This window comes from Passer domesticus, chromosome 12 (genome assembly GCF_036417665.1).
Source record: "Passer domesticus isolate bPasDom1 chromosome 12, bPasDom1.hap1, whole genome shotgun sequence".
In the NCBI taxonomy this organism is placed as follows: Eukaryota; Metazoa; Chordata; class Aves; order Passeriformes; family Passeridae; genus Passer; species Passer domesticus.
The window spans coordinates 19,654,297-19,666,503 of record NC_087485.1 but is presented as its reverse complement, the minus strand read 5'-3'; the positions used below and the strand labels follow the sequence as shown (position 1 = coordinate 19,666,503).

At 40.2% G+C, this 12,207-nt stretch overlaps 1 protein-coding gene and 1 long non-coding RNA gene across 16 annotated transcripts in view; one reads left to right on the top strand and one right to left on the bottom strand.

Moving 5' to 3' along the window:
- The first annotated feature begins 20 nt into the window (after positions 1–20).
- On the top strand, positions 21–10,562 carry LOC135279563 (uncharacterized). Of its 5 annotated transcripts, none has more exons than XR_010346773.1 (3): positions 21–91; positions 613–5,422; positions 9,549–10,562. It is a non-coding gene; the product is annotated as an uncharacterized LOC135279563 (long non-coding RNA). The 5 variants fall into 5 exon arrangements; XR_010346770.1 differs by having other exon boundaries at positions 41–134; XR_010346772.1 differs by lacking the exon at positions 9,549–10,562 and adding an exon at positions 8,452–8,686 and having other exon boundaries at positions 41–134.
- Positions 1,500–12,207, bottom strand: part of LOC135279559 (telomere repeats-binding bouquet formation protein 1-like) — a 20,792-nt gene continuing 10,084 nt past the window's right edge. For 8 of the 11 annotated variants that reach the window (XM_064387020.1, XM_064387016.1, XM_064387017.1 and 5 more), the window contains 10 exons: positions 11,773–11,930; positions 10,688–11,043; positions 9,073–9,134; positions 7,988–8,074; positions 6,445–6,615; positions 5,306–5,386; positions 4,260–4,373; positions 3,761–3,873; positions 3,023–3,232; positions 1,500–2,453 (listed from right to left, as the gene is read on the bottom strand). In XM_064387020.1, coding sequence (XP_064243090.1) covers positions 2,424–2,453; positions 3,023–3,232; positions 3,761–3,873; positions 4,260–4,373; positions 5,306–5,386; positions 6,445–6,615; positions 7,988–8,074; positions 9,073–9,134; positions 10,688–11,043; positions 11,773–11,930 — 1,382 coding nt within the window. In that variant the 3' untranslated portion in view covers positions 1,500–2,423. Of the gene's footprint in view, positions 2,454–3,022; positions 3,233–3,760; positions 3,874–4,259; positions 4,374–5,305; positions 5,387–6,444; positions 6,616–7,987; positions 8,075–9,072; positions 9,135–10,687; positions 11,044–11,772; positions 11,931–12,207 lie in introns of those variants that run through there. The other 3 variants (XM_064387015.1, XM_064387022.1, XM_064387023.1) reach the window with 3 other exon arrangements.

Sequence of the window (12,207 nt, the reverse complement as noted above, 5' to 3'; positions counted from 1 at the left end):
CGGCCCGCCCTGCGCGCGTCGTCCTGGCTGCCAGCGCCCCCTGCTGCCCGCGGGAGCGGCGCCCGCTCAGGAACCTCCGGCTGCACCCCCGGTACCTGCCCTGGCACCCGCCCTGGCACCGCCCCGAACCCCCGGTACCTGCCCTGGCACCGCCCTGGTACCGCCCTGGTACCTGCCTGGTACCTCCCCGAACCCCCGGTACCTGCCCTGGCACCCGCCCTGGTACCGCCCTGGTACCTGCCTGGTACCTCCCCGAACCCCCGGTACCGCCCTGGTACCGCCCTGGTACCTGCCCTGATACCTGCCTGGTACCGCCCTGGTACCGCCCTGGTACCTTCCCGAATCCCCGGCACCCGCCCCGGTACCTGCCCTGGTACCGCCCTGGTACCGCCCTGGTGCCTGCCCTGGTACCGCCCTGGTGCCTGCCCTGGTACCTGCCCGGTGCCTCCCCGCACCCCCGGCACCTGCCCTGCCGTGCCCCGCCGGTGTCGGCCCTGTGCCGGCAGTGCCGGGGCAGTTCTGATGAGCACACTGTGTAAACTGTTGCTGACTGATCAAGCTGTCATTACTACCCCATCCTCACACCCCTAACACCCTCTGTTTGATCAACAGAGCCAGGAGGGCACGGAGTTTTTACAAACGGACTTTCCTGGATGGTTTGTCAGTCATCCCAGCCTTTCAAAGTGCTGAAACACTGCCCTGGGTGGCCCAACAAGCCTAAAAGTGACATCAGCTGTTCTCATGCAATTTTGGTGCCTGTTACATATGGATTTCAAAGTACTTGTGCAAGAAAATTAAACTGATCAAAACTGTGCAGTCAATCCAAAGGAGAGCAAAAGACAGCACAAAAGACTTGCACAAACTGACACCTCAGGTTTCTGCCTGCTCCTGATCCATGACTTCCCTTTCAGATCCCACCAGAATGTTCCAGTGATGTGGTTCCAGCTCCTGCCTTGCAAGAGGAGGTGAAGCACAAGCAGAGGCTGCCCAAAGAGGCTGCAGGAATTCCTTCCTTGAGGAGTCTCAGAACTTGGCAAGGCACTGAACAACTTTAATAACTTTGACCTCAGTCCTGCTCCAAAGAGGAGAGGAGACCAAAGGCTCCACAGGGTACACCTAAGGTGTGGTAAATTGTCAGTATTGCAACATTCTCAACTTGTGACAAGTAAAGATTTACATATTTTAGTCACTTGAGACATATTTCAGGACTTGGCAATGTGGATACTAATACACATTCAGTCAAAGGATGAAGTAAGAGCTTGTGTGGACTAGGATGGCGTCCCTGGAAAAACATCTGGAGTGTGTAAGGGACCCCAGTGCCCTCCCTGGGGACACTCCACCTCAGGAGCCTTTTTGGCTCCTACTCTGCCAATAGTTCCACTGATACTCAACCCTGCTACTGGCAACAGCTCCAATCAGAGACATCTTTTATAGATGTTTCAATATTTAAAAAATAACCCCCCCCCAAATTGCAACAGCTGAAAATATTGGAAGACATATTTATTGCATCATTGGCATCATCTTTATTGCAAGTCTCTCAGGTTTTGGTTACCTTGCCTGTTTTCAAGCATTCAAGCCACATCATAGTGAAAACCTAGCGCTAATACAATAACTAAACCTTTTCCACAATAAATTAACTATTGAGTCATCATTTCTTTATCAGAACAAATAAAAAATGCAACTGAAATACTAAGGCTATCACTGAAAAAGCAAGTTACCAAGGCTTTCAGTAAAGCGTCCTGTAAAAAATGTGTAATTAGCAGAAATGCTGGTTCTGCTCACTTATTTGAAAAATACACCAGAAAACTGTCCAACTATAAACAGAAGCCAAATTCTACAAGTACTGCTCAGTTCAACAGTGAGTACAGAATTTCTGTTGCAGTGAAAGATTTGCCTCTTCTGTGCAGCAGTGTTTAACCACACATTCAGTGTTTTCTGTCACAAAGATATTTTTCTGCATATGCAGCATATTCAACACATGACAAAATATTCTACCTGCTTTAAACATTTCATTTAATTAAGAGGAAACAGATTCAGACACAACAACATTAACAGCAGTTTCAGACATAAAGTATTCATTTTAGCAATACATCCTTTTCTGACAAATGGTACAGAGCAAGCCACAAAAAGTTAACTCAAAATTGCATAGATGAAATGCTCAAGAAGGTTAAATTAAGTTCCAAATTAATGTAATTTTTACTGATAGAGATTCTGTTGCCTATGATAGCATTACTTAAATAATTTGTCAAGTTATGGTAAATTTAAATTATAATGCATAACAATTCTGTCAGTTGCCACTGAAAAACAGGAGTCCAAACCAACCTAAATTCTCCAAGGGCTCGAGTTGTTCTGGCAATACCTCAATATTACAAAGGCTGTTCTTGAACATTCTGCAACAAAATCCAAAGCTCTCACAGATGATGTTATTGATGTCCTTTGTGGGCTTTTTTCATCTATAAAATGGACATAAAAGAGAAAATATCAAGATAAATGTTGTTCCAAACCACTGCACAATTACAGATCAGCTTTCAGTAGACAAAGGCTTATCACTTAATTGCTCCCATGATCTCCAAAGCACAGGAGCAATGCTCCCTGTGTGAGGGTTGCATGGATTTATCACTGGGAAAATGCTGCAGAGGCTTTCACAGACCAGCATCACAACAGCAGCTGAGCAGACAGGAGACCAACTTCATGATAAATACAGTGATTAATTCAGAGTCCTTAATGACACTTTAATTCTCTCTGTACCCTGTCAGGTGGCAGTGGCAAGTTCTAAGGCTCTCTGGTCTTTCCCTACTTTAGTTCTCTCTCTCCAAGCACCAATTTGAATTCCAGTTCTGATGGAATTACACCAGAGACCATTCTCATGGCTATTCTCATGGGCACTGCACTGACACAAGGCACAATCCCATGGCTGCACACTCTGAAAGCCTGTCTTCACTTCTGCAAGTCAGCTCAGGGGCTAACAATGAAAACTGGGCTCCCAGCATTTGCCATCAGTAGAAAATTCAGTGATGAGTACCTGCACTTGTAACCTGTAGTACTTCTTGGAAAGGTCAACGCTTGTCCGTCCTTTCTGGAAAGGGTAAGACCACAAAATCAAATTCCAGTGGTTGCCCATTTTTTGAACGCCTTTCAAAAGGCAGTTGATTTCTTCAGTTGTGAAATCTTTTCGGACTCTTCTCTTGTTCAAAGGTCTCATGCTCGTGGCCAGGGAACACGTTTCCTTACCCTGCAAATAATTATTTTGGTGTCATTAAGAATTATGTAAATGTACATACTATTTTGCACGGGGAAGTAACATTACCAGCAATTCAACATTTAGTAGTTGTAAAGAAATTGTCTCACTGGCAAGGGAGCAATGCTTCTCCAATATTTCTTCACTGTCAACACTTACTAAAATACAGTATTTTTCTGTGATCTTAATTTCTCTTGTGCTTACATAGTTTATTCTTTTAGCAGGTTTATTCCTTTAGGCTTCTGTTGCCTCCATAGTGTGCAAATCTTCATCAATACAGGAAAAATCAGACCTTCCAATCCACCATTCTGAAAATATGTCAGCTGAAAAATGCTGAACTCAATTCAGGGCTAAATCAGTGTGACTGGAGTAGAATCAATACAGGAATATTTTTTTCATAAGGTTCATTTTGCTACTGGGCTCCAGTTAAAGATGACTGAAAAAAAAGCTACGTAACTCCTAGTGCTTTTATTTGACCATTTATAAACATGTCAGTGCATGATCAGGTTTTGCATAACTAACCTCATCTTTGTCAAGTGAATGAATGCAATTTTCTTTTAAGTGCTGACATTTCTGGCTGCACATCTCTTTGACTCTCTGTCTCTTCAGGTTAGCATCTTGTTTTTTTTGTAAAGCTACAAAATTGTGAACAAGGAGGCCACTTAGTCACTTTAAACTAACTAAAATCTACTGAAAAACTGGATATAAAACTGTAAAGGAGCATTTATTCAAATGAATCTGAATATGTAATTTGTTAGTAATATCTCATTCTCCTTAGATATTTTTCTCATAATCCACATTAAGGCATAGGGACTACTGATGAACCAGAAACAAATAATAATGTTATTGATGTTCAAGTGGATTTCTGTAAGAGACAAGTATAACACTTTATTTAAATTCATTGCCATTTATCTCCAATAGGAGATAAAGGACAGGTGCTTCTCTCAATGCCCTGACCTAAATGCAAATGCTAATCTTTCAGTTGTGCATATTAGAGAACTCATTTTCTGGTAATACTCACACTTTTCATATGCAGGTGTCAAGTTATAGTTGCTAGTCCACCTAATATTTCTACTATGTTCATCTCTCTTTATAGTATTAGATTTGTCTTTTCTATTTGGAGTCAAAAGAATGCCTTAAAAACAAACAATAAAAAACCAAACAATAAAACATTACACATCTTTATTAGAAAAAAACCCAAATCATATAACAGAGGTTATGTTTTAGGAATTAAAATTTAAGAGAGAACCATCTTTTGAGCCATACCACTAATCTGGTCTTGGAAGAAAGACTGAAAAACTCAGTTTACTTTAGCTTACAGGAAATGTGTACTTGCTAAAGACAATATATTGTTGTAATGGGCTTTCAAGATGAAATACAGTTGCTTTAGTTAGGTTTTTATATTTTAAAATAACTTTGTGGCTTTCATAAGACAAATTAATCAATTACTGAATCTGAAGGGGGGAAAATATAAACAAATTCAAACATCAACCTACTAGCTTTTAATGGGCATTAATTAAATAACCATGTAAACAAGGCTTTTGAAAATAAGAGTACTAAAAATAAATTTTTGGTGGGAATTTCATTTCAAAGAATTCATTACGGATTCCTGGTCTGGCTGTTTATCACAAGCCCCAAGTCCTCAGCAGAGGACAGGAATGGGTCTAATGGAAAAACATGACTGGAACTGTGTAAGGAATGGTGCTAAATCCAGGTTCAGGCAGCTAAGCTCTGCTTTGAGCCAGACTAAACTTCTCCATTTTAGAAAACAATGCCACAGAAAACTGAGAAATAGCAAATGCCAAGGAAGTAACCCTGACAGGATTCAAAACGGGATCAACACAGCAAGTGCCAGATAACTTTGCAGGGAGATAATGTGCATTACACAATTTCATGATTATAGAGTATGCATTTTATGGCCTAATAATATACAGATTATTCTCAGAATCTAGAGGAAAAAAAAAAAAAGAAAATAGTTTTCTATCCACAGTCTCCATGGTAAAGTTCTGCAAAAGAATCAATAGACAGTAAGGGCTTTTCACACAGGTTTCCAAACCAAGCCCTTACTTTGGAAACCATCCTTCTTGCTGCTAAAAGTTGATATTTCTTTATGCAGCCTGTCTTTCTTCACTGGGGCCAGCAGCATTTCTGGAAAATATAAGATGAGCACCAGAACAAATGCTAGTAAGTAGTAACTGTTTAATTTTCAGAATTCCTTCTTTAAACCAGAAAAATATAGGATGTGCTTCTATTTAATTAATTATGATCTCTAAGTATCCTGGACCTGTAAGTGTATCAGGAAGAGCGTGGCCAGCAGGAGCAGGGAGGCCATCCTGCCCCTGTACTGGGCACTGGTGAGGCCACACCTCGAGTGCTGTGTCCAGCTCTGGCCCCTCAGTTTGGGAAGGACCTTGGGATGCTGGAGCACATCCAGAGGAGGCAACGAGGCTGGAGAGGGGCTGGGAACACAAATCCTGTGAGGAATAACTGAGGGAGCTGGGGGTGCTCAGCCTGGAGAAAAGGAGACTCAGAGGTGACCTTATCACTCTCCACAACTCCCTGAAATGATAGTTGTAGTCAGGTGGGGTTGGTCTCTTTCTCCAGGCAGCACTGACAGAAGCAGAGGTCACAGTCTCAAGCTGCACCAAGGGAAACAGAGGTTGGATATTAGGAAAAAGTTTTTCATGGAAGGAGTGGTAAAGCACTGGAATGGTCTGCCTGGGGAGGTGGTGGAGTGACCATCCCTGGATGTGTTTAAAACAAGACTGAATGTGGCACTCGATGCCAGGGTTTAGTTGAGGTGTTGTTAGGGCATGGGTTGGACTCGATAATCTTATTGGTCTCTTCCAACCCAGTCACTCTGTGATTCTGTGAATACTAAATGAAATTACTTTGGCATGGTCATACATTTACTTGCACATATTTCAACTTAATACATTCCTTTCTCTAAGGACTTGACTATTTCTGGCAAATGTGAGAGTCTTATGAAAGCCTATAATGAGCATCTGTCACCATGGCAAGAAACACACACGATCCTTCAAAACAGAAGTGGCCAGTTCTGATCTCACTTAGTACAAATCACTGTAAATCAAATTCTATGAGAGAGTTTAAAACAGCAAGACAATCAGATGCAAATAAACTAAAGTTCAGAATTTTAAATGCAATTCTAAAGCAACGGTTCCAAGCACTGAACATAAACTCCATACTCTGGTGAGTTGCAGGTTTGCTGCTGTTACCAGCAGCCACCCTGCGGAGCTCCCCTCGGTATCTTTCTTCAGCCTCCAGGATGACTCTGTGGTGCTCACACCTGTGCAGGCAGCTCTGCAACATCTTGGTGAAGGTTTTACTGTTCAAGGACAGTCCTCCTGCTGTGCAACCTGGGAAAAATAAGATATTGCAGAAACAGCAATCACAGCTTCTAAACAAGCCACCACAAAGTTCAGGTTTTATTTTGCTCACCAGGATCAATTTGACTTCAGGTTTTCCATAATCATGGCATTTTTATGTGACTTCCTGAAATACTTTGTATTTTCTCTCTTAAAAAAATTAGTTTTCAACATTTTATGGGATTAAGTTATACTGCAGTTCCACTCCCGAAGTACTGAGTGAGGCACAGAGCTAAATCTAGTTTAGGCATGAATGCCCTCACAGGAAGCCTTGCTGTTCATTTTTGAGGACATTCCTAGGGTAATTTATGGTTTAGATATCCTTGGAAGCCCTCATGGTTAAGTTACATCTGCTGAAGGAGAACTTGTGTGAGGAGTCACAGGAAGGGCACAAGTATCTATAACATTGTACCTTAAGGTAAAGCAGTGCTAAATCTCAGCTTGAATTTAGTTTGACAACTCAGATAAAAATAATGTTCAGAAGTGAGTTATGGGCTGCTTTGGGGGGGGGTCTTTGTCTTCTGTGGGTTTTTGTTTTGTTGGGGGTTTTTAAATAAAGAAACATTGGCTTGATTACAAAATCCACTCACAAATCCAGAGTACCAGCAACATTCTCATGACCTACTGATGGAGCAGGCTGAGGAAGTAGAGCCTGGGGTAACGGAGGGCTGTAGATGTGGATTACCATGAAACTGCCTGCCTATACTTCACAGCAGTGAGTCAGAGAGAAGAGAAGGGCTGCAAAACACTGAGGAGGCTTAGCAGGAGAATAAATGAGGGAAATGAGCAGGGCTATGTGTTCTTCCTCCATCTCTGAAAGCAGAGAAAGGACGAAAACACTTACTCAACTATTCTTCTAATTAGGGAGACCCACATTATTACACACATTAAACCCACATTATTACATGGACCAAAACTGCAATTTGTCAGCTTTATTTCAATATTTACCTTTTATATTAGAGGTAGAAAAAAGGGGAGGGAGGGAGGGAGGGAGGGAGGGAGGGAGGGAGGGAGGGAGGGAAGGAGGGAGGGAGGGAGGGAGGGAGGGAGGGAGGAAGGAAGGAAGGAAGGAAGGAAGGAAGGAAGGAAGGAAGGAAGGAAGGAAGGAAGGAAGGAAGGAAGGAAGGAAGGAAGGAAGGAAGGAAGGAAGGAAGGAAGGAAGGAAGGAAGGAAGGAAGGAAGGAAGGAAGGAAGGAAGGAAGGAAGGAAGGAAGGAAGGAAGGAAGGAAGGAAGGAAGGAAGGAAGGAAGGAAGGAAGGAAGGGATGCATTACAATTCTGTCAAGTCAATCCACTTACTGCACTGCTGACTCTTTAAGGCTTCTTTATGTACTCTGGAAATAAAGATCTAAGATAATATTTACCCAAACATCTTAAATCTGCCATTTTATGGGATGAAGGTGTAGCTGAAGTACTTTTGACTCTCTCAGTTTTCTCTGAGCAGAATGAATCTAAATGAGGGAGGAAAAAAGTCACTAGGAAATGTAACCTATCTTTTGCCATGGTAATCATGCATCGGTATAACTACATCAAACTGCATTCTCTATTTGTAGATTATTAAAGTTTAATTAACATAACAGCAGAAAATCTGAGTGAAATTTCTCAAGTTAAATGCCTCACATTCACATTTCTGTAACTCCAGAATAACTATGTTCAATTCAATGTTTTTTCACCACTCTCCCAAAGGAAATTACTTCAACTTGAACATAGTAAATTAACCTGGTAAACCCATATTGCTTAACTAAGCCCTATAATTTTTATTTTTGTTTGGAATCAAATGCTGAAAAATGTAATCTATTGGAATAATACATATTCTCACTTTAAACAGATGTAACCTGGAGATCAGCTGGTCACCTGTAAAGCTCCCATTCTGGCAAATTCTAATCTAATGAATACTCAGTAATTTTATAAATTAACAGGAAAGTAAATAATGAATAAAGATTTGATTGAATCAATCCCAGTTCTGAAATATCATTCATTTCTGGTATCAGACCAGGATTAATGCAAATCTGAAAATCTTTTCTCTTAAACACATGCTCACTGTGTAGGAACAGCATCAGGCAAAAGTCACTCTCACAGGCAGGCTCTATCCCAGCCTTACAAGCTCTGGACCAAACCTCCACTTTCTGTTAGTGGCTTTCACTAGTCAGATTAAACACTACACTTAATCTCTGATACATTCATTTCTATAGTTAAAATCAGTTTAAAAAAAGAAAACTAAAATATGTATTAGAAGAAAAGTAGGATAAATGTTCTCCTGGTAAAACTGTGTACAACATAAAATTCCAACACTATGCAAACCAGTTAAAGGATATTACACATAAGGCACCTTTGTCATCTAATGATATATAACAAGTGATAAAAAGTAGTCATAAATGTACGCAGAACTAATTAAAATCTCATTAAGAACAAAATCAGCTCAGGAAGGAGAATGTGTAGCTATTTGTACCTGATATGCATGTCGGTTTCATATTTCTAACAGTCTCTGCTGGTTGTTTAAATAACTGTTCACTGGGAAGATCAAAATGTAATCAAATTAAAACCAATAAAACAATAAAAACAACATACATTTACCTGCAAATGAATACACACATTCCAAGGGCACAACAAAAACACATATTAAATATATTAAAGAGAAAACACTACAAAAATTATTCTAATTATTCCAAGTTACTGGACTTATGGCACCTAGCATGTATCAGTGCATGTTAAAACCTCTTTCCCAGAGATCTGTGACTGGCATTCTGTGCAGTCTGTTCAGCAGGGAGTGCAGAGCTGTCACTGGTTTCCAGAGTAATTTGCAATTCGGATTCACGTAAGGATTAGCAAGTGCACACAAAGCTCTCACAAAGTCTTCAGAATACTGTAGCCTTCATCATTTGCAGCAAATACTCTAAAAGGTAATTGGTTTTCTTCTTTTCTTAGCCCAGTTAACTTCTGTGCAACCAACACACTGCTATGATACCCTGATGGAGCCTTTTTGTGTCCCTGACTCCCTCTGAAAGCTGCAGGAGCAAGAAGCCTGATCCGTGGTTACCTTCCAGTAGCTTCTGAGTTCACACAAAGAGATTTTTTTAAATTGATGTTTTAAGAATTTTGTGCATCAGAGCCCATAACAACAACTAAAGAAGCTGTGAAATGATGCTAACCAGTAGCAAAGCAAAATTTACCTGAATGTACCACGTAAAATATCCAGGCTCTTGGTGATTTCTGTGGTAATTGCGAAGTAACAATATAATACCAGGAAACTGCACAGAGCAAGGTGCAGCCAGACACATAAAAAAAGCACAATAAAAATGTGGAACTCAAAAAGCCCAAAACAAAACATAAACACCCACAAAAATGTAGTTTTGCTTATACTTTTCCACTGACTGTCTTGAGGGATATTCCAGATACAAACTCAAGAGAATGGAATCTGTATTTATCATTACAAGTTAGGTATAAATAATTTTGGGTTTATCAACAGGAAAGATAAACACAAGCAGCAAAAGAAAATGAGGAAAATTAGCATCTGTGTGAGACCAAGGAGCAAGAGAATAGCCCCAAATAGGGCTGTTCCTTTCCCTTTCCATGCAGGGTAGCACTGGAACATGAGGTGAGAACAGCAGAGGTGCAGAAACTTTTCCCCCTACTTTGTAGACACTCTAGTTTCAGTACTTTTCCAAGCAGTTCTCTACCTGCTGTTTCCTTAGTAAGTGCATATTACAGAAACCATTGTGGTTTTGTCCAAACCAACAGCTTAAATCTTGGTCTGTTACACTAGTGAGAACTTTGGGGCAAAAGCCAGGAATGATTTTCAGCGCTATGCTGAAGGCACTCAAACATGCCCTGAAAGAGGCTCTCTGTACAACACCAGCACTCAAAGATCAGCAGCTTTGTTACTGCAATGACTGCAATCTTTGATCTGTGACCTCCAAAACAACCTCTGGTGGGCCACCAAAGGGCTATGCCTTTCCACTAGGAAAAACACCTATAGTTAGTAGCAGGTAATTTTAAAGCCTGTCAATCTGGAATGGCTAAAGAAAAGCAACTTAGTATTTCTGCTCAGGTGTTAAGATTCTCACCCTGCCTGAAGACCAGACTGATTTTTTCCAAAGGCAGTTTTTCCATTTATATTGTGACTTTGCGGTACACTGTCTGTTTGCAGCTCAGTGACTGAACATGGAATGTTGCTCTGTTCACTTTGTCTGGTAGGAGCTGCATCCACAGTGTTCACCGTTTCATCTTTTTGTGGAGCAGAAGTTACAGATGAAGCAAGAACCTGATTATTCAACTTTGAGGTCAACTGTGGACAACAGACATCTTTCTGTGTTCCTTCTGTGTACTTCTTTGGATCAACAGGATTCACTTCATGGGATTTTAATGCTTCAGAATTGGCTACTGAAGATTCGTCTACAAATATTTCTCCTTGCACTCTTTCCTGTATTGAAAAATATTGGTTAGTGATTATATGAGCTCTATAAAAATGGTAACTTAATCCAGTGCCAGGATGAACTAGATAGTCAAACTCTGAGGGTTAAGCAAATTCCAGAAAAGCTTCAGAAAACCCCCTGACTGAGCTGAGAGCCAACAAGACAGCAATGCCACTTAAGGTATTGAGGGGGGTCTTCCTAAATGCTAATTTCAGGCTAAAGCAAGGAATTTGCTACTAATGCAAGGCGCTGCTAGAAAGAGCCATCTAAACAACTCATAAACTTGTTGTTCCAAACCCACAGATACTTAGAAGCTTTACAGCACATGGAAAAAATGAAACAACTTTATCTCAGTGTATATTCGCATTCTCCTTTATCATCTATCCCACCATAGCCGTACAACCCTGAGCATTTCATGCATGAATATATAAAAATTATACATATGGATGTCCAGCAATTAAAAATAAATTCAACTTCTTTTTCTATCTCATAGAAAATCTGGGTTTAGAGTAAACTACAATACTTCATACAATACAGATGCCTCCATTCTCTGCACACCTGTAACTCTGTCTGATCTACAATACTGATAAAAGTTGCAAGTTCTAGTTTCACACAAATCCAACATTTTTCCTGGGTTTTCTGCTCACATTGAAATTATCTAAAGGATTTACTTTTGCTTTCTCCTTAAATCTGGAAAGATGTGATTAGTTTCATCCTATTTTGGTAAATAGGCCAACCTCATCATGCTGTTTTTCAATTGAGTTTATTCTGTGTAAAATTTCTTTTGCTTTCTTCCAGTAGTCTTGCAGACATCTTTTTCTGACTTGCACATCCAATTCTTCTGCATTGTTCACATTTAATGAGTTATCATATAATTTCAGAGACAACTGTTCAGCTTTATAAAATATGAAACAAAATTAATAGTTAATATTTTATCAAGTAACATTTAAAAAGTATTTATTATATTTTAGTATGCTGAGGGCCAGCACCAATAATTCAATGAAAAAACCAATTTTTATAAAACTTAAATTTATACATAAATGTTAACACACTTGAAATATATGCTGCAGTGAGAAGAGGTGAGCTTGCAATTATAGTTCCTATAAACTGTTTTCACGATGATGCTGTGAAAAAAAAGACTTTGACATTGACTTAACTCTGGCTTTTTCACA